General features: G+C 47.6%; 1 protein-coding gene across 3 annotated transcripts in view; it reads left to right on the top strand.

The window, feature by feature from the left end:
- Window positions 1-22,840, top strand: part of LOC147124141 (UDP-glucose:glycoprotein glucosyltransferase 1-like) — a 149,232-nt gene that overhangs the window by 105,429 nt on the left and 20,963 nt on the right. For all 3 annotated transcript variants that reach the window (XM_085982723.1, XM_085982715.1, XM_085982731.1), the window contains exons 6-7: window positions 7,191-7,326; window positions 10,488-10,648. In XM_085982723.1, the coding sequence (XP_085838849.1) occupies window positions 7,191-7,326; window positions 10,488-10,648 (297 nt within the window). The remainder of the gene's footprint in view (window positions 1-7,190; window positions 7,327-10,487; window positions 10,649-22,840) is intronic.

The raw sequence follows: 22,840 nt of genomic DNA, 5'->3' as shown, positions 1-22,840 counted from the left end.
TGAAGGTTTTTTATGTCCTCCTCACTCACTACTTTCCCTCCCATCTTAGTATCATCTGCAAATTTTGATATGTTACACTCGGTCCCCTCCTCCAAATCGTTAATATAGATTGTAAAGAGTTGGGGTCCCAGCACTGACCCCTGCGGAACACCACTAGTTACTGATTGCCAGTCTGAGAATGAACCATTTATCCCAACTCTCTGCCTTCTGTTAGATAGCCAATCCTCTATCCATGCCAGAATATTACCCCCAATCCCGTGATTTTTTATCTTAAGCAATAATCTTTTGTGTGGCACCTTGTCAAATGCCTTTTGGAAGTCTAAATACACTACGTCCACTGGTTCCCCTTTATCCACCCTATATGTTACTTCCTCAAAGAACTCCAGCAAATTTGTCAAACATGACTTCCCCTTCATAAAACCATGCTGACTTTGTCTTATTAAATTATGATTATCCAAATGTCCTGTTACTGTCTCCTTAATAATGGACTCCAAAATTTTACCTACCACAGATGTTAGGCTAACCGGTCTATAGTTTCCAGCCTTCTGTCTACTGCCCTTTTTAAATAAGGGTGTTACATTAGCAGTTTTCCAGTCTGCCGGGACCATTGCCGAGTCCAGGGAGTTTTGGAAAATTATTACCAATGCATCCACAATCCCTAGCGCCACTTCCCTCAAGACCCTAGGATGTAAGCCATCAGGTCCAGGTGATTTATCCGCCTTGAGTTCCATTATTTTACCGAGTACCACTTCCTTAGTGATTTTGATCGTGTTTAGCTCCTCCCCCCCTTTAGCCCCCTGTTTGTCCAGTGTTGGGATATTCTTAGTGTCTTCTACTGTAAAGACTGATATAAAATATTCATTCAGTGTTTTTGCCATCTCCATATTTCCCACCATTAATTTCCCGGTCTCATCCTCTAAGGGACCAACATTTACTTTAGCCACCCTTTTTCTTTTAATATAACTATAAAAACTCTTACTATCTGTTTTTATATTTTTTGCTAATTTACTTTCATAATCTATCTTCCCTTTCTTAATCAATCTTTTTGTTATTTTTTGCTGTCTTTTAAAGTTTTCCCAATCCTCTATGCCCTTGTTTTTAGTCGAATACTATCCTTAATTTCTTTACTTAGCCACGGATGGCTGTCTTTTCTTTTACACCCTTTTCTTTTCAGTGGAATATATATTTTTTGGAAGTTGTAAAATAACTCCTTAAATGTACACCACTGATCATGTATCGTCTTACCCTTTAATCTATTTTCCCAATCCACTCTACTCAATTCCGCTCTCATACCTTCATAGTCTTCTTTATTCAAGCTTAGCACGCTTGTTTGAGATCCAACATTCTCACCCTCTAATTGAATATGGAATTCAACCATGTTATGGTCACTCATTCCAAGGGGATCCTTTACTAGGACATTTTTAATTAATCCTGTCTCATTACACAGGACCAGATCTAAGGTTGCTTGCCCCCTGGTCGGTTCAGTTACATACTGCTCAAGAAACCCATCCCTAATACACTCAATGAACTCATCCTCAAGGCAGCCCTGCCCAATTTGATTTGTCCAATTAATATGATAGTTAAAATCCCCCATAATTATCGATGTTCCCTTATTACAAGCCTCAACTATTTCCTGATTGATACTCCGTCCAACAGAGTTGCCATAGTTCGGAGGCCTATAGACTACGCCCACTAGTGTTTTTTTCCCCTTATTATTCCTTACCGCCACCCAAACTGTTTCATTGTCCTGATCTTTTGACCCAATATCATTTCTCTGTATTACAGTGATTCCTTCTTTTATTAACATAGCCACCCCACCTCCCCTTCCTTCCTGCCTGTCCTTCCTGATCGTTAAATAACCTGGTATGTTTAATTCCCAGGCATTGTCACCCTGCAGCCATGTTTCTGTAATGGCCACAAGATCATACCCATATGTAGTTATTTGTGCCATTAACTCGTCTATTTTGTTACGAATGCTACGTGCATTCAGATAGAGAACTTTCAAAGATGTTTTGTGACACTTAGTTCCTGCTTTTGCCCTTTTTATTACTTTACCTTTTACTCCATACCTTCTGCCCCTTCCTGACATGCTCTGGTTTTTAATTTCCCCACTGCTACCTAAGTCTATGACCTTCTCTGTTGTCATTTGTTTTATTTGCTCTCTAGGAACCTCCCCCCCCACTAGTTAGTTTAAAGCCCTCTCTACAGCCCTAGTTATATGATCCGCCAGGACTCTAGTCCCAGCACTGGCCAAGTGAAGCCCGTCCCAGCGGAACAGCTCCCCCCTGCCCCAGTACTGGTGCCAGTGTCCCAGGAAGCAAAACCCATTTCTCCCACACCAGTCTTTGAGCCACGCATTTAACTCTCTAATTTTATTTGTCCTAGCCAAATTCGCTCGTGGCTCAGGTATATTACCCTTGTGGTTCTGGTTTTTAATTTGGCCCCTTGCTGCTCAAACTCACTCAGCAGAACCTCCTTCCTTATCCTATCTATGTCGTTGGTACCAACATGGACCACGACAACTGGATCCTCCCCCTCCCACTCCAAGTTTCTCTCCAGTCCAGAGGAGATGTCCTTAACCCTGGCACCGGGCAGGCAACACAGCCTTCGGGACTCTCGCTCTCGGCTGCAGAAAACTCTATCTATCCCTCTAACGATACTATCCCCTACCACTACAACATTTCTTTTAACTCCCCCCACTTGAATGGCCCCCCGCTCCACGGTGCTGTGGCCAGGTTGCTCATCCTCCCCGCTGTCCCTGTTCCCATCCCCACAGGGAGTAAGAGCCTCGAACCTGTTGGACAAGTGCAAGGATTGCGGCTCCTCCAATACTACCTCCTGGATCCCCGTACCTGCCTCACTTCTAGTCACACCATCCTGACCCTGGCCACGGACTACTTCTGAATTAATTAATCTAATTGGTGTGACTACCTCCTGATACACAGAGTCCAGGTAACTCTCCCCTTCCCTGATGTGTCTCAGTGTTTGAAGCTCGGACTCCAGCTCTTCAACACGGAGCCGGAATTCCTCGAGCAGCCAACACTTACTGCAAATGTGATCACCGTGAGCATCAATGGTATCCACCAGCTCCCACATATTGCAGCAGCAACACATCGCCTGATCTCCCATTCTATGTAATTAATTAAATTTATTAATATTCTTAACTACCCTATATCTCGATTCTAGATGGTGAATATCACACCTTAGAAACTATGAACCAAAGAGATTTAAGCTTAAAAAGGGAGAAATACTTACCAACCAACCACTTACCCGCTTTCTGGTGACGTCACACTTGGATTACTTTTTACCTCTCTCCTTCCCTCCGAGTTCCCAGAGTGGAGATTGGTAAACCTTACCTGGTCTCTGGGACTTTTATAGCCCCGCTCTGCCGCTCAGGATTCCCGCCGACGCTGTGAGACCTTTCCTGGTCTCTGGGACTTTTATAGCCCCGCTCTGCCGCTCAGGATTCCCGCCGACGCTGTGAGGCCTTACCCACAGAAACCCCACAGTGCAGATAGAGGCCATTTCGGCCCATCGAGCCTGCACCGGCACATATCCCACCCTATCCCTGTAACCCCACGCATTTAATCCCCCTAATACTAAGGGTCAATTTATCATAGCCAATCAACCTAACCTACACATCTTTGGACTGTGGGAGGAAACCGGAGCACCCGGAGAAAACCCACGCAAACACGGGTCTCTGGGACTTTTATAGCCCCGCTCTGCCGCTCAGGATTCCCGCCGACGCTGTGAGGCCTTACCTGGGTCTCTGGGGCCTTTTATAGCCCCGCCCTGCCGCTCAGGATTCCCGCCGACGCTGTGAGGCCTTACCTGGGTCTCTGGGGCCTTTTATAGCCCCGCTCTGCCGCTCAGGATTCCCGCCGACGCTGTGAGGCCTTACCTGGGTCTCTGGGACCTTTTAGAGCCCCGCTCTGCTGCTCAGGATTCCCGCCGACGCTGTGAGGTCTTACCTGGGTCTCTGGGACTTTTATAGCCCCGCTCTGCCGCTCAGGATTCCCGCCGACGCGCCAAGCTGTTCCAGTACAGCTACATCACAGATGCCAGTCTTCAGCCCATTCAATTCACTCCACGTGATGTCAAGAAACGGCTGAAGACACTGGATACTGCAAAGGCTATGGGCCCTGACAACATTCCGGCAATAGTACTGAAGACTTGTGCTCCAGAACTAGCTGCGCCGCTAGCCAAGCTGTTCCAGTACAGCTACAACACTGGCATCTACCCGGCAATGTGGAAAATTGCCCAAGTATGTCCAGTCTACAAAAAGCAGGACAAATCCGACCTGGCCAATTACCGTCCCATCAGTCTACTCTCAATCATCAGCAAAGTGATGGAAGGTGTCGTCGACAGTGCTATCAAGCAGCACTTACTCAGCAATAACCTGCTAACTGATGCCCAGTTTGGGTTCCGCCAGAGCCACTCAGCTCCTGACCTCATTACAGCCTTGGTCCAAACATGGACATGAGGTGAGAGTGACTGCCCTTGACATCAAGGCAGCATTTGATCGAGTGTGGCATCAAGGAGCCCTAGCAAAACTGAAGTCAATGGGAATCAAGGGGAAAACTCTCCATTGGTTGGAATCATAACTAGCACAAAGGAAGTTGGCTGTGGTTGTTGGAGGTCATTCATCCCAATCACATGACATCACTGCAGGAGTTCCTCAGGGCAGTGTCCTAGGCCCAACCATCTTCAGCTGTTTCATCAATGACCTTCCCTCCATCATAAGGTCAGAAGTGGGGATGTTCGCTGATGATTGCACACTGTTCAGCACCATTCAAGACTCGTCAGATACTGATGCAGTCCGTGTCCATATGCAGCAAGACCTGGACAACATTCAGACTTGGGCTGACAAGTGGCAAGTAACATTCGCACCACACAAGTGCCAGGCAATGACCATCTCCAACAAGCGAGACTCTAACCATCTCCCCATGACATTCAATGGCATTACCACCGCTGAATCCCCCACTATCAACATCCTGGGGGTTACCATTGATCAGAAACTGAACTGGACCAGCCATATAAATACTGTGGCTACAAGAGCAGGCCAGAGGCTGGGAATTCTGCAGCAAGTGTCTCACCTCCTGACTCCCCAAAGCCATTCCACCATCTACAAGGCACAAGTCAGGAGTGTGATGGAATACTCTCCACTTGCCTGGATGAGTACAGCTCCAACAACACTCAAGAAGCTCGACACCATTCAGGATAAAGCAGCCCGCTTGATTGGCACTCCATCCATCTTCAACATTCACTCCCTCCACCACCGGCGCACTGTGGCTGCAGTGTGTACCATCTACAAGATGCACTGCAGCAACTCGCCAAAGCTCCTTCAACAGCACCTCCCAAACCCGCGACCTCTACCACTTAGAAGGACAAGGGCAGCAGACGCATGGGAACATCACCACCTACAAGTTCCCCTCCAAGCCACACACCATCCTGACTTGGACCTGTATCGCCGTTCCTTCACTGTCGCTGGGCCAAAATCCTGGAACTCCCTTCCTAACAGCATTGTGGGTGTACCTACACCATATGGACTGCAGCGGTTCAAGAAGGCGGCTCACCACCATCTTCTCAAGGGCAATTAGGGATGGGCACTAAATGCAGGCCTAGCCAGCCAGCGACGCCCACATCCCATCAATGAATTAAAAAAAACAAAGAGTTAAATTGCATTATTGACTCATGGATTTGGGGATTTTTTTTTGTATGTGAATGTAATTAACAGATAAATCCTGCTCCTTCAAATGTGGATAAGTTAAAACATACAGGATCCTGGGCTTTATAAGTAGAGGCATAGGGTGAAAAATTCAGTATCGCCCCGTTTGGGAAGCTATTATCCGCCGTGCGCAAAGTTTAGCGCCTGGTGCTAATTATCACCTCCGACAGCAAACTTGGCTTTTATCGCCCCTGGAGGTGATTGGAGCGCTAAATCAGGCGCTTCACACCTGTCTTAAGGCGCAAAGTCCGAGGAGCGAGGCGCTACCTCATAGCGCTGGCGAAGCAAGCAAGAGCAAATCAAAATAAACCTGCAAAGTGCTGCTCAGTACTCAAAACCCCTTCACACAGTGTTGAATCTCTCCAGAAGTCTCTCTCTCTCTCTCAGAATGCGTGGTGCAAAAATGTCACCGACAAAAAAAGGCAGGAAGCGGTCGCCTTTACATAGCGCTCCCCTAGTCCCTTTCTGACAGCATAACGCTCCCCTCAACCTGTCGTTGCTAGCAGCAGGCGGTAAGGCAGGGGGCACCACTCAATATCCGGTCCGGGGCGCTAACGGGACGTTGCGCACTCGACTGACGTCACAATCTGCCGGCGCAGGAGATCGTGGCGGTAGTGTTTAGCGCCGCTGCAAAATGTCTAGTTAATTTCGCGAGCAGCGCAAACATCTTAAGGCGCTAATGGGAGGCGCAAACAACTGAAATTTTCCCCCATAGAGTACAAAAACAAGGAAGTTATGCTAAACCTATATAAAACACTAGTTCGGCCCCAGCTGAAGTATTGTGTCCAACTCTGGGCACCACACCACATCACAGGAAGCAAGTGAAGGCTTTGGAGAGGTTACAGAAGAGATTTACTAGAATAATTCCAGGGATGAGGGATTGCAGTTACGTGGATAGACTAGAGAGTCTGGGGTTGTTTCCCTTAGAGCAGGGAAGGCTAAGAGGGGATTTGATAGAGGTGTTTAAAATCGTGAAGGGCTTAGATAGAGTAAATAAAGACAAACTATTTCCAATGGCTGAAGGGTCAATAATGAGAGGGCACAGATTTAAGGTGATTGGCAAAATAACCAGAGGCGATGTGAGGAAAAACCTCTTTAGGCAGCTAGTGGTTAGGATTTGGAATGCACTGGTGGATACAGATTCAATAGTAGCCTTCAAAAAGGATAAATACTTGAAGGAGAAAAAATTGCAGGGATAGGGGGAAAGAGCAGGGGAGTGGGACTAACTGGATTGCTCTTTGACAGAGCCGGCACAGACACAATGGGCCGAATGGCCTCCTTTATTGCTGTACAATTCTATGATTCCATGTCTAATGCCTTATTTGTGAATTGTTTTTCCTAATGAGCTCCACCTTGTTCAATTAGTTATGGTAAGAAGTACATGGCCCAGCAATATAAAAGTAAAATTAAAGCCACACTTTTAATGTTGTTCCAGCTGTTAACATTATTCTCTTTCTTGCAGATATACAATAAAGTACAAAATGGGGAAACACTTATTGTAGACAATGTGGCCAGTTTTATGAAAAAGAAGTACCCACGAGTTGATGTTCAAAATATCTTGGATGTTGATTCTGAATTTGATGACCAAAGGAAGGCAAGTGGTCTAAGTGTTGTTTCTGAACTATGCTAATCTCTTTATCACTCTGGCTTGGATTTAAAGGCAAGTCCCAGAGATAAACAATATTTTAACATGCTGTGCCAGTCAGTCACGTTATAGCTTTATGCCCTAGACTTCTACTGTTGTGAATGCTGTAAAAAAAATGAAGACCCACCATGTTGGCAAGAAGTCAAACACTTTAGCTACAATCTCTTGCATTCACTTGATACTAAATGCAGAGCCAAACCCGTTAAAATTGTTAGCTGATTGCACAGTGTTAAAAACATTTTCCAGCAGTATGTAGTCAGTCTTTTGTGTACATTAACTTGCTGGTATGGTTTTATTTTTATCCTGCAGTAAGTTTAAAGTTTTTTTCTGATTTTCTCCCTTTCCTGAAGTACAGATTGGTGGCAGCTCTCAAGTATTTGCCCAAATGCCACTCCACATGTATGAACCTACACAGTGAGAGCTAACAACCTAAAAGGTGTTAAAGCTGAGCCTGATCTTTTTCTCGTGACATTCACACACCTAGGCCCCGATTTACGGCCGCCGTTGGGCGGCTTTTCATGTGGCCGGAGGCCGAAAATCGGCGAAAAAGCAGATCGGGACCCCCCCCCACCTGATTCCCCGCCCCGTCCGACTTTCGGACTGCCGTTTCCCCGCGCCCCGCTTCAGTCCCAGCCGCCACTGGCGGGACTGGTCGTCGGAGCACTAACAAGCAATTATCTGCTTGTTGAAGTTGATTTTCCCGTGCCGTTGCGACTTTGGGGCTTTCCCCACCTGAAACCCGCCTGTGGGGAACCCCGCTGCTGAGAGCTGGCGTGAAGCTTGCTAGCTGTCAGCTGCAGGTAAGGAGAAGCTGCGATTTAAAGGGCCAGCACTTGTATGTTGAAGGACCTTGTTGCAGGTTTGGGGCTACTTCTTCAAGGCTTAGGCACTGCTGTGGAAGGTTGGAGCCTCACACACTTCTCCAATGCGATCTCCTGGGAAGCCCCTCTCGCCACCCTCACTCAGCGCTTCCTCAGCGGAGGCATCTACGAGAAGCGTGGGACACCTTTTTTTCCTTCCCTTCTTGCCATTAGAGGATCTCCAGCAGCAGAGGCGGCAGCAGCAGAACCAGGAACAGCATGATGAGCACCAGGAGCACCAGGCTGCTGCTCACTCACCTGAAGCTGCACAGGCCAGAAGGGGCCAGTGCTTGGAAGTGGCTTGAGAGCACCTTGCTGCGCTTTAGGGGGCCATGGGGACCCGTATCTGCACTGGCAGTCCTACTCAGAAGGACTTCCATGAAGATCTGGTTTCTCTGTTCAACAGATGGCCAACGCTCCTCAAGAGATGTCATTCTCTTATGTGCACTCACCATGTTTTCCGTACCCTGGCGAGTTATCTCCTGCATGGAGGTTGCCAACCTTTCCATGGTGATGCGTTCATGCGCCAATGACTCCACAAAGGCTCTGCTCATGGTCGCTATGGACTCCTCCATTCGCTCCACACTCGCAGCGACCCTGGAGACAAAACCTGCCAGAGACTCCTGCATCTGTGCATGGAGATCCATCACCTCTTCTCTTGCGGATGGACCCAGAGGCAGAGGGTCGACATGCAGCGCAGCTGAGCTGAGCTGGCAGAGTCCCGCGCCCTCCGACGAGGACTCTCCACTGCTGTCCCTGTCTCCAGAATCTGCTGAGGCTCACTTGTGAGCTGTGAAACACCAGGTGACAACACTACTCTATGTCCCGAAGGTCCCCCCGAGGTGTGAGTGTCTGTGCTGGTGCTGGGTGCGCTTACTTCTGCTGACGCTGCGCCCTCAGAGGTTGGAGCTTCCTCTGAGGAGTCTGGCTGCACAGCTTCTTCCTCCTCCAAAGTGAGGACGCGGGCTCTGGATGGTACTGTGGGGGAATAAAGGAAGGAGATAGAGATGTAATGCCAAGGTTCTTCTGGTGACTCCCAGCGAGTTGGCATCTGCTGACACCTGCATCCATGCAGCATTGGTCTCAGTGGGAGGCCTCTTCCTGCCTGACCTAGGGAAGAGGACCTCCCTGTGGGCCCTAACCCCATCCAATAATGCCTGCAGTGAAGCCTCGTCGAATTTAGAGGCAGCTCGGGGTCTGGCACTGCCCACAGCTGCTGCAGGCTCCTCTGCCATCATGTGTGGTTCGTTTGGAAGCCTTCAGAGGATGCAGTGTTTGCTTTGGACCTTGAAAGCACCACGAATTATGACATCATACTGTGGGGATTTCTGACTCGAATTGGACAATTAGCAAGGCTTCCCACATGCTGGGAATTAATTGGCCACTTGAGGGAAAATTGCGTGGAGCTGGCTGACACTTTTTTACGTGTGTCAGAAACCCCACATTCGGGGAAATCTGACCATTCCCCACACAAGCCGAAAATCGGGGCCCTATACTTTCCAGATGTAGCACCTAGATTGTTCCCAGGAGTGGAAAGCCCATCTGATTTTTCTTTTTTGCACGTTTTCCCCTCACTAATCCAAGAGGCCAATTATAACACCCCAACTATTACAGGAGACTTTTGTTTACCCGGAGGTTGTGTGTCCGGAAACCTCGATCTACCGGCAGAAATCAGGAGCCGTTTTGTTAGGTTTTTTTTCTTCTCGTGGCTTTTTTTTCCAACAGTCAGGCTCTGGAATGTCTCTCTGAAGCTTTTGCTAAGCTACAGAGATGCTTCCAAGGTACGGGCCGACTGTTTAAGAAGCTGTTGCTAAGCAACAGTGTTTGTTGTCAGATACGGAGATGAAAACCTCCGTATGCTTCAACATTACTGCTGGTATGTCCGGCAGTTTTGATAGATCGGCAACAGCTTGGCCCCATCGGTGCCGGATATCACAAAGTTTCCTGTACTAAGATCAGTTAACTCAGCACAGTATGGGAAGTGGACCTGGAACTTTCTGGTCTGTATGACTCAGTGCCGGAAAGAGCAGCGATTTTACTCACAAGGTCTGTTTGAACATATTTACAATGTTTGTTATAATTAATAAAATAGTGTTGAAACAGAACATTGACCAATGCTTCTAACTGCACACTGCACACATCAAGCTGACTTCTATTTGAATAACACTGGTGTAATAATATGTTTAAGAATTGTTTTGTTGTATAGATTAAATTCTTTATTAATGTCTGTCTTATTTCTGATTTGAATAGGCAGGAGCAAACTTTTACAAAACCACTGGCTTGGGTTCACTGCCACAAGGTCTCTTTAATGGTATTCCCTTTAATATTGATGAGTTGGACCCTGAAGAGTTGGAAACCATCATCCTTCAAAAGATAATGGATGCAGCAGGATTTTTTCAGAAGGCAGTTTTCATGGTATGCTTTATATTTTGTGTATAGTAAGATGTGGTATGTACCAGATCCGATAGTTTGAGATTTTAATATAGTTTTTCCTATAAATATAATTGGAGGTGAGATTTTGTGATTTTGAGTTGTCCTAATTATTAGAAGTTACATATATTTTACAAGAATTATATTGCAGTTGAGAAAGATTCCATATTGGTACTTGTTTTCACACAAATGGATAGAGCTCAGTACCTCAGTTGAGTTTCTTGGATACTCACTACATTTTTTTATGCTAAATTCCTACTTTGGTCAATTTTAATGCATTTAAATCCCTTTTGAAAAGTTTCTGAAGTCAACAAGAAAATGGTCCGACTGAACACAAACAAAATCCAGCTTCTAAACTTGAAAGGGAGAATGTACTAGGGAGGTTCCAGAAGTCCAAAATAGGTAAGGTGTTGGGAGCTGACAATGTTTATCCCAGGGTTCTTAAGGAATTGGCTCAAGAGATTGTGACAGCTGGCATCACTGCATTGCATCCACGAGGCTGAGAGCTACGTGGATAGCATGATTCAGGAGGTGGTCAACCCGCAACTTAAGAGTGTGCAGGCAGAGAGGGAATGGGTGATGGTCAGACAGACAAGGAGGACCAGGCAGGTAGTGCAGGCGTTCCTTGAGAAATGTTCCAGTCAATTTGTGGGACCCATTTAAAAAAACGCGCATGCACGGTTTTTCCCACTGAAAATCCGACGAGCCGGCTGCATGGGAGGTCCAGAATGCTGCACGGCCACGCAACTGCACAGCTTAAAGGGAACATTGCCACTGAATGCACCTTGCTCTCTAATTGGTATTGTTCTGAATACTGGTGAGGGCAATGGTTCCTCTAGGACGTACAGCCAGAGCCAAGTCCACAGCACCATGGGTGGCTCAGCTGTATGGGGAGGGGGAGGGGGAGGAAGGTAGGGAAAGCAATAATGCAAGGGGATTCAATAGTTAGGGGAACACACAGGCACTTTTGTGGCTGCAGACGTGACTCCAGGATGTTATGTTGCCTCCCTGGTGCTAGGGTCAAGGATGTCACTGAGCGGCTGCAGGACATTCTGAGGGGGGAGGGTGAACAGCCAGAGGTCGTGGTTCATATCGGTACCAATGACATGGTTAGAAAGAGGGATGAGGTCCTGCAGGCAGATTTTAGGGAGCTAGAAAAGAGAATAATAAGCAGGACCTCAAAGGTAGTAATCTCTGGATTACTCCCGGTGCCATGCACTAGTGAATACAGAAATAGGAGGATAGAGCAGATGAATGCATGGCTGGAGAGATGGTGCTGGAGGGGGTGGGCTTTCGATTCCTGAGGCATTGGGACTGGTTCTGGGGGAGGGTGAGACCTGTACAAGCTGGACGGGTTGCACCTCAACAGGGGGCCAGGACCCAAATCGTCACAGGGAGGTTTGCTAGTTCTGTTGGAAAGGTTTTAAACTAGCTTGGCAGGGGGATGGGAACCTGAGAATTGATTCAGAAGGGAGTGAAGCAAAGCTGGAAATGGAAGGCAGAAAATAAGTAAGCGTGTTTGGAAGGCAAAGGAAACAAAGGCTAGAAAATAGATGACAAGGGAGTTTGGCAGTGCTTAATGGTATTTACTTCATTGCAAGGAGTGTAGTGAATAAGGCAGATGAGCTGAGGGCACAGATAGACACGTGGAAGTATGATATCATAGCTACTACTGAATCATGGCTTAAAGAAGGGCAGGAATGGCAGCTCAACATTCCTGGATACAGGGCTTACAGACGAGATAAAGAGGGGGATAAAAAAAGAAGGGGGGTAGTCCCAATATTGATTAGAGAAACAATTACAGCTGTCAGGAGGGATGATATGTAGAAGGATCATCAAATGAGGCTATATGGATTGAACTGAAGAACAAAAAACAGACAATCACAAGCTGGGAGTGTACTATAGATCCCCAAAGAATCAGAGGAAGATAGAAGAGCAAATATGTAGGCAAATTTCTGAGAAGTGCAAAAACAATGGGGGAAGAATTCAGTTGATTTGCGCCTCCTGTTAGTGCCCTAAGAGGCACTAACTGGGAACAAAGCATCTAGCGCCTGGGTGCGGCACCACTAACGCCTCCCGTGAAATTCAGCAGGAGGTTAGCAGCAGCAGTAACCGTTAGCACCCTGTGCCGCTGGTGATGATGTCATCGCCATGCGCAGCGCCCCGCTCATGCCCCGGCTGTGATCTTCGGTAACGCCCCCTGACTTATCGCCAGACACTATGTCCAACAGAGTCAGGGGGGCCTATCTGCGGCCGGGGCAGCACAAATTAAAGGGAAGGTGTTGGGCGGCCATTTTTCTTGCTAGCCACCTGGCTTCTGTGCAGACCCCCCGCGGAGTGCCGGCTGTGCTCTGTGAGTCCGGCACTTCTCTTGAGTGCCGGGCTCTTTTGCCGGCACGCCGATCCCTGGTGACCCAGCTGGGCCCCGGGGCTAGGCCCCTCCCCTTTAACAAGGGGAGGAAGGCCTGCAGTACCTACGCTGCGGGAGGTTGCACTGCGATATTCACTCGCAGCGCCCCAAGAGGGAGGCAGGGTGCTTCCAGTAGTGTCCCGCCTCCCTCTTGGGGCGCTACCGGTGAATTACGGGCACGGGTGCACTACGTTTAGCGCCCCGGTGAAGTTAGCACCCCAGAGGGGGCGCGACCCAATTTTTCCCCCAATAGGGCAGTAATAGTAGGGGATTTCAACTCCTCAAATATTAACTGGGATAATACTAGTGTAAAAGATATAGAGGGCCAGAGTTCTTAAAATGCATTCAGGAGAACATTTTTAGCCAGTACATAGCAAGGCCAAGATAGGGGGCAATTCTGGACTTAGTTTTAAGGAATGAAGCTGGGCAGGTGGAAGGGGTATCAGTGGGAGAGCATTTGGGTGGTAGTGATATAATTCAGTTAGACTTAGCGTAGTTATGGAAAAGGACAAATACAGACCAGGAATAAAAGTTCTCAATTGGGGAAAGGCCAATTTTACTAAGCTGAGATGTGATAGAAACATAGAAACATAGAAGATCGGAGCAGGAGTAGGCCATTCGGCCCTTTGAGTCTGCTCCGCCATTCAATGAGATCATGGCTGATCATCCAAATTCAGTACCCGGTCCCTGCCTTCTCCCCATATCCCTTGATCCCTTTAGCCTTAGGATATTATATCCAACTCTTTCTTGAATATACTTAATGAATTGGCCTCCACCGCCCTCTGTGGCAGAGAATTCCACAGGTTCACCACTCTCTGGGTGAAGAAATTCCTCCTCATTTCAGTCCTAAATGGCTTACCCCTTATCCTTAGACTATGACCCCTGGTCCTGGACTCCCCGGCCATCAGAAACATCCTTCCTGCATCTAGTCTGTCCAGGCCTGACAGAATTTTATAGGTTTCGATGAGATCCCCTCTCAATCTTCTAAACTCCAGTGAGTATAAGCCCAATCGACAATCTCTCCTCGTACGTCATTCCTGCCATCCAAGGTATCAGCCTGGTGAATCTTTGCTGCGCTCCTTCCATGGCAAGAACGTCCTTCCTCAGGTAAGGCGACCAAAACTGCACACAATACTCAAGGTGTGGTCTCACCAAGGCCCTGTACAACTGCAGCAAGACATCCTTGTTCTTGTACTCGAACCCTCTTGCTACGAAGGCCAACATACCATTTGCCTTCTTAACCGCCTGCTGCACCTGCATGCTTACCTTCAGCGACTGGTGTACAAGAACACCCAGGTCTCTTTGCACTTTCCCTTCTCCCAATCTATTGCCATTCAAATAATAATCTGCCTTCCTGTTTTTGCCACCAAAGTGGATAACCTCACATTTATCCACATTATAGTGCATTTGCCATGTTTCTGCCCAATCACCCAACCTGTCCAAATCGTGCTGGAGTTTCACGACATCCTCCTCACAGCATACCCTCCCACCCAGCTTTGTGTCATCTGCAAATTTGGAGATATTACATCCAATTCGCTCGTCCAGATCATTAATATATATTGTGAACAGCTGGGGTCCTAGGACCGATCCTTGCGGTACCCCACTAGTCACTGCCTGCCACTCGGAAAACGACCCGTTTTTCCCAACTCTTTGCTTTCTGTCCGCCAACCAGTTCTCTATCCAAGTCAATACCTTGCCCCCAATCCCATGTGCCTTAATTTTGCACGCTAATCTCTTATGCGGGACCTTATCGAAAGCCTTCTGAAAGTCCAAATACACCACATCCACTGGTTCTCCCTTATCTATTTTACCAGTTACATCCTCAAAAAATTCCAGTAGATTAGTCAAGCATGATTTACCTTTTGTAAATCCATGTTGACTTTGTCCGATCCAGTCACTGCTTTCCAAGTGCTCTGCTATTACATCTTTTATAATGGACTCTAGCATTTTCCCCACTGCCGATGTCAAGCTTACCGGTCTATAATTCCCCGCCTTTTCTCTACCACCTTTTTTGAATAGTGGGGTAACATTAGCTACCCGCCAATCCATGGGTATCGTTCCAGAGTCTATCGAGTTCTGGAAGATGACCAGCAATGCATCTACTATTTCTAGGGCCACTTCCTTAAGTACCCTGGGATGTAGATTATCAGGCCCTGGGGATTTATCGGCCTTCAGTCCCATCAATTTTCCTAACACCATTTCCCTACAAATACTGATTTCTTTCAGTTCCGCCCTTTCATCAGACCCTATGTTCCCCGGCATCTCTGGGAGGTTATTTGTGTCCTCCTTTGTGAAGACAGAACCAAAATATGTATTTAGTTGGTCTGCCATTTCTTTGTTCCCCATTATAAATTCCCCGGATTCTGACTGCAAGGGACTGACGCTTGACTTCACCAATCTTTTTCTCTTCACATATCTATAAAAGCTTTTACAGTCAGTTTTTATGTTCTCTGCAAGCTTACTCTCATATCCTATTTTCCCTTTCTTAATTAATCCCTTTGTCCTCCTTTGTTGAATCCTAAACTGCTCCCAATCCTCAGGATTATTGATTTTTCAGGCCAATTAATATGCCCTCTCCTTGGACCTTATGCTATCCCTAATTTCCCTTGTTAGCCACGGTTGGGTCACCTTTTTTGTTTTATTTTTATGCCAAACTGGGATGAACAAATTCTGTAGTTCATCCATTCGGTCTTTGAATGTTTGACATTGCCGATCCACCGTCAACCCGTTGAGTGCCATTCCCCAATCAATCCTACCCAACTCGCTCCTCAGACCATCGTAGTTTCCTTTATTTAAATTGAGGACCCTAGTCTCCGAGTCAACTACTTCATTCTCCATCTTAATGAAGAATTCGATCATATTATGATCGCTCCGCTTATTAATCCTTTCTCGTTACATAATACCCAGTCTAAAATGGCCTGACCTCTGGTTGGTTCCTCGACATATTGGTCCAGGAAACCATCCCGTAAACACTCCAGGAATTCCTCCGCCACAGTATTGTTACTCATTTGGTTGGCCCGATCTATATGTAGATAAAAGTCACCCATGATGACTGCTGTGCCCTTATTGCATGCTTCTTTAATTTCTCTTTTAATGCCATCCCCAACCTCCGCCTTACTGTTTGGAGGTCTATAAACCATTCCCACTAACGTTTTTTTCCCCTTAGTATTTCTCAATTCTACCCATACAGATTCCACCTCATCAGAGCTAATATCCTTCATTACAATTGTGTTAATCCCTTCTTTAACCAGTAATGCTGCCCCACCTCCCTTTCCTTTTTGCCTATCTTTCCTGAATATCGAATACCCCTGAATGTTGAGTTCCCAGTCCTGGCCTTCCTTGAGCCACGTTTCCGTAATCCCAACCAAATCGTATTTGTTTACTTCTATTTGCGCAGCCAATTCATCCACCTTATTACAAATGCTCCTCGCATTAAGACACAAAGCCTTCAGGCTTGTTTATTTAACGCTCTTAGACCTATTAGAATTATTATTTACTGTGGCCATGTTTGATTTAACCCATTGATTTCTCTGACTGCCACTTTTGTTTTTCTCCTTCCTATCTTTTGCTTTTATCCTTGTTTCCCTTACCTCTGTCTCCCTGCTCAGGTTCCCAACCCCCTGCCATTTTAGTTTAAACCCTCCCCCACAGCACTAGCAAACACTCCCCCCTAGGACATTGGTTCCAGCCCTGCCCAGGTGCAAACCGTCCGGTTTGAACTGGTCCCACCTCCCCCAGAACCGGTTCCAATGTCCCAGGAACTTGAATCCCTCCCCCTGGCACCATTCCTCTAGCCACGTATTCATCTGAAGTATCCTTCTATTTCTACTCTGACTAGCACGTGGCACTGGTAGCAATCCTGAGATTACTACCTTTGCGGTCCTGTTTTTTAATTCATCTCCTAACTCCCTATACTCCGCTTTTAGGACCTCATCCCGCTTTTTACCTATATTGTTGGTGCCTGTATGCACCATGACAACTGGCTGTTCACCCTCCCCTTCCAAGATGTTCTGGAGCCGCTCGGAGACATCCTTGACCCTTGCACCAGGGAGGCAACACACCATCCTGGAGTCTCGTTTGCGGCCGCAGAAACGCCTATCTATTCCGCTTACAATTGAATCCCCTATTACTATAGCTCTACCCCTCTTTTTCCTCCCATTCTGTGCAGCAGAGCCACCCCTGGTGCCAGGAAGTTGGCTGCTGCTGCCTTCCTCTGATAAGCCATCCCCCCCAACAGTACTCAAAGTGGTGTATCTGTTGGAGAGGGGGATGGCCACAGGGGACCCCTGCACTACCTGCCTGCGCCTAGTACTCTGCCTCTTGGTCACCCGTTCCCTTTCTTCCTGTCCAACCTCTACCTGCGATGTGTCCAACTCCGTAAATGTGCTATTCACGATATCCTGAGCATCGTGAACGCTCCAGTATGCATCCAATCGCAGCTCCAGCGTCGCAATGCGGTCTGTCAGTAGCTGCAGCTGGATGATTTAGCCAAAATTGACTGAAAATAGCAACTTTAAGGTAAATCAGTGTCAGAGCAATGGGAGGCATTCAAGGAGGAGATAGTGAGGGTTCAGAGAAAATATGTTCCCACAAAGAAAAAGGGTGGGACTTCCAAAGCTAGAGCCCCTGGATGTCAAGGACCATACAGGGAAGGATAAGACAAAAAAGGGAAGCTTATTTCAGATACCGAGAGCTCAATACTGCAGAATGACTAGAGGAGTATAAAAAGTGCAGGGGTGAAATTAAAAAGGAAATTTAAAAGCAAACAGAGGACATGAAAAAATATTGGCAATTAAAATCAAGGAAAACCCAAATACAGTATGTCTTTATAAATACATACGAAGGAAAGAGTAGGGCCTCTTCGAGACCTAAAAGGTAACCTGTGTGTTGAGGCGGAAGACGTGGGTATGGTTCTTATTGACTACTTTGCGTCTGTCTTCACAAAAGAGGGGGACGCTGCAGACATAGTCGTTAAGGAGGAGAATTGTGAAATATTGGATGGGATAAACATAGTGAGAGAGAAAATATTAAGGGGTTTAGCATCTTTGAAAATAGATAAATCGCCAGACTCGGATGAAATGTATCCATAAGAACATAATAACATTTGGCCCCTCGAGCCTGTTCCGCCATTCAATGAGATCATGGCTGATCTTCTGCCTCAACTCCATTCACCGGCCCTATCACCATATCCCTTGATGCCCTTACTAGTCAGAAATCTATCGGCTCCTGTTTTGAATATACCCAATGACTGAGCTTCCATAGCCCTCTGGGGTAGAGAATTCCAAAGATTCACCACCCTCTGTGTGAAGAAATTTCTTCTCGGCCCCGACTTTCTCCCAGCCGTCGGGCAGGTTTTCAGGCGGGCGGGGGCTGAAAATCGCAGAAATAGGGGGTTGCAACCACGCCCCCCGCCTGATTCCCCGCCCCGTCCGACTTTCGGACCGCCGTTTCTCTCCGACCCGAATCAGTTCCGCCCGCCGCTGGCGGGACTGGCCGTCGGGACCTTAATCAGCAATTATTGGCATGTTTAATGCCATTTTAAGGGGCCCTTGCTATTTTCAAGGGTTTCCCACGCTAAACACGCTTGCGGGGAACCCCGCTGATGAAACCTGGCGTGAAGCATCCCGGCTTGCTTGCTCTCAGCTGCAGGTCATTCGGGAAAGCTGAGATTTAATTAGAGAGCATTTGTATGTTGAAGGACCTTGTTGTTGCAGGCTTGGGGCTACTTGTTTAAGGCTTAGGCACAGCTGTGGAAGGTTGGAGCCTCACACACTTCTCCAATGTGAGCTCCTAGGAAGCCCCTCTCGCCACCCTCACTCAGCGCTTCCTCAGCGGAGGCATCTACCAGAAGCATGGGACGCCTTTTTTTCCTTCCCTTCTTGCCATTAGAGGATCTCCAGCAGCAGAGGCGGCAGCAGCAGAACCAGGAACAGCAGGATCAGCAACAGGAGCACCAGGCTGCTGCTCACTCACCTGAAGCTGCACAGGCCAGAAGGGGCCAGCGCTTGGAAGTGGCTTGAGAGCACCTTGCTGCGCTTTAGGGGGCCATGGGGACCTGTATCTGCACTGGCAGTCCTACTCAGAAGGACTTCCATGAAGGTCTGGTTTCTCTGTTCAATAGATGGCCATCGCTCCTCAAGAGATGTCATTCTCTTATGAGCACTCACCATGTTTTCCGTACCCTGGCGACTTATCTCCTGCATGGAGGTAGCCAACCTTTCCATGGTGATGCGTTCATGCGCCAATGACTCCACAAAGGCTCTGCTCATGGTCGCTATGGACTCCTCCATTCGCTCCACACTCGCAGCGACCCTGGAGACAAAACCTGCCAGAGACTCCTGCATCTGTGCATGGAGATCCATCACCTCTTCTCTTGTGGATGGACCCACAGGCAGAGGGTCGACATGCAGCGCAGCTGAGCTGAGCTGGCAGAGTCCTGCACCCTCCGACGAGGACTCTCCACTGTTGTCCCTGTCTCCAGAATCTGCTGAGGCTCACTTGTGAGCTGTGAAACACCAGGTGACAGCACTACTCTATGTCCCGAAGGTCCCCCCGAGGTGTGAGTGTCTGCGCTGGTGCTGGGTGCGTTTACTTCTGCTGACGCTGCGCCCTCAGAGGTTGGAGCTTCCTCTGAGGAGTCTGGCTGCACAGCTTCTTCCTCCTCTACAGTGGGGACGGAAGCTCTGGATGATACTGTGGGGGAGTAAAGGAAGGAGTTAGCGATGTGATGCCAAGGTTACATGCACATTCGAGTTGACATCTGCTGACACCTGCATCCATGCAGCCTTGGTCTCAGTGGGAGCCCTCTTCCTGCCTGACCTAGGGAAGAGGACCTCCCTGTGGGCCCTAACCCCATCCAATAATGCCTGCAGTGAAGCTTCGTTGAATTTGGAGGCAGCTCGGGTTCTGGCACTGGCCACAGCTGCTGCAGGCTCCTCTGCCATCCTGTCTGGTTCATTTGAAAGCTTTCAGAGGATGCAGTGCTTGCTATGGACCTTGGAAAGCACCACAAATGATGACATCATACTGTGGGGCTTTCTGACTAGAAATGGACAGTTAGCAAGGCTTCCTGCATGCTGGGAATTAATTGGCCACTTGAGGGAAAATTGTGTGGAGCTGGCTGACACATTTTTTTGTGTGTCAGAACCCCACATTCGGGGGAATCCGACCATTTCCCACACAAGCCACAAAATCGGGCCCAATCTCTTCTCATACGACAGTCCCGCCATCCCAGGAATCAATCTCGTGAACCTTTGTTGCACTCCCTCTATGGCAAGCATATCCTTCCTTAGGTACGGAGACCAAAATTGTACACAGTACTCCAGGTGTGGTCTCACCAAGGCCCTATATAATTGGAGTAAGACTTCTTTACTCCTGTACTCAAATCCTCTTGTAATGAAGGCCAACATGCCATTTGCCTTCCTCATGGCTTGCTGCACCTGCACATTCACTTTCAGTGACTCATGTACAAGGACACCCAGGTCCCTTTGAGCATCTGCATCCCCCAATCTTTCACCATTTAGGAAATACTCTACCTTTCTGTTTTTTCTACCAAAGTGGATAACTTCACATTTATCCACATTATATTCCACCTGCCATGTTCTCGCCCACTCACTGAGCCTGTCGAGATCTCCTTGAAGCCTCTTAGATCCCCTTGAATTCCCATGGCTGATCTTCTACCTGAACTCCACTTTCCTGCACTATCCCTATATCCCTTGATTCCCTTAATATCCAAAAATCTATCGATCTCTGTCTTGAATATACTCAATAGCTGAGCCTCCACAGCCCTCTGGGGTAGAGAATTCCAAAGATTCGCCACCCTCTGAGTGAAGAAATGTCTCCTCATCTCAGTCTTACATGGCCGACCCCTTATTCTGACCCCTAGTTCTAGACTCCCCTGCCAGGGGAAACATCCTCCCTGCATCTACCCTGTCAAGCTCTGTAAGAATTTTGTATGTTTCAATGAGATTACCTCTCATTCTTCTAAACTCGAGAGAATATCCCAGGCTGTTAAAAGCAGCAAGGGGGGAAATACTGTTGTTTAAGAAGGGAGAAAGGGCTAGGCCAAGTAATTACAAGCCTGTCAGCCTAACCTCAGTGGTGGGCAAATTATTTGAAAAAATTCTGAAGGACAGTATTAATCGTTATTTAGAAAGGCGCAGATGAATGAAGGAGAGTCAGCATGGATATGTTAAGGGAAGGTCATGTCTGACTAACTTGATTGAATTTTTTAAGGTCATAAGGAGAGTCAATGAGGGTAGTGCGTTTGATGTAGTCTGCATGGATTTTAGCAAGGTTTTTGACAAGGTTCCACTTAGCAGACTCGTCAGAAAAGTAAAAGCCCATGGGATCCAAGGGGAAGTCGTAAATTGGATCCAAAATTGGTTCAGTGGTAGGAAGGAAAGGGTAATGGTTGACGGGTGTTTTTGTGACTAGAAGGCTGTTTCCAGTGGGGTTCCGCAGGGCTCAGTACTAGGTCCCTTGGTTTTCGTGGTATATATCAATGATTTAGACTTCAATGTAGGGGGCATGATTAAGAAGTTTGCAGATGATACAAAAATTGGCCGTGTGGTTGATAGTGAGGAAGAAAGCTATAGATTGCAGGAAGATATCAATGGACTGGTCAGGTGGGCAGAAAAGCGGCAAATGGAATTCAATCCGGAGAAGTGTGAGGTAATGCATTTGAGGAGGACAAACGAGGCATGGGAATACAGAATAAATGGTTGGATACTGAGAAGTGTAGAGGAACAGAGGGACCTTGGACTGCATGTCCACAAATCCCTGAAGGTAGCACGACAGGTAGATAAGGCAGTAAGAAGGCATACGGGATACTTTCCTTTATTAGCCGAGGCATAGAATATAAGAGCGGGGATGTTATGCTGGAACTGTATAAAACACTAGTTAGGCCACAGCTTGAGTACTGCGTACAGTTCTGGTCACCGCATTACAGGAAGGATGCGATTGCACTAGAGAGGGTACAGAGGAGATTTACAAGGAAGTTGCCAAGACTGGAGAATTTTAGCTCCTGCTGATTGTCACCTACCACCCTCCCTGAGCTGATGAATCAGTATTCCTCCATGTTGAACACCACTTGGAAAAAGCACTGAGGGTTGCAAGGGCACAGAATGTACTCTGGGCGGGGGATGTCAATGTCTGTCACCAAGAGTGGCTCGGTAGCACCACTACTGACCGAGGTGGCCGAGTCCTGAAGGACAAAACTGGCAGAATGGGTTTGCGGCAGGTGGTGAGAGAACCAACATGAGGGAAAAACCTACTTTACCTCGTTCTCACCAATCTACATGTCGCAGATGCATCTGTCCATGACAGTATTGGCAGCAGTGACTACCGCACAGTCCTTGTGGAGCCGAAGTCCTGTCTTCACACTGAGGACACCCTCCATCGTGTTGTGTGGCATTACCACCGTGCTGAATGGGATAGATTCAGAACAGATCTAGCAGCTCAAAACTGGGCATCCATGATGTGCTGTGGGCCATCATCAGCAGCAGAATTGTATTCAACCACAATCTGTAACCTCATGACCCAGCATATCACTCATTCTACCATTACCATCAAGCCAGGGGACCAACCCTGGTTCAATAAGGAGTGCAAAAGAGCAGCATCAGGTGCACCTTAAAATGAGGTGACAACCTGGGGAAGCTGCAACACAGGACTACATGCATGCTAAACAGCAGAAGCAGCATGCTATAGACAGGGCTAAGCGATCCCACAACCAACGGATCAGATCAAAGCTCTTCAGTCCTGCCACA

Source organism: Somniosus microcephalus, chromosome 1 (assembly GCF_052327205.1).
Source record: "Somniosus microcephalus isolate GS21.2 chromosome 1, FLI_Smic_1.0, whole genome shotgun sequence".
NCBI lineage: Eukaryota > Metazoa > Chordata > Chondrichthyes > Squaliformes > Somniosidae > Somniosus > Somniosus microcephalus.
This window is presented reverse-complemented; position numbering and strand designations above follow the sequence as displayed.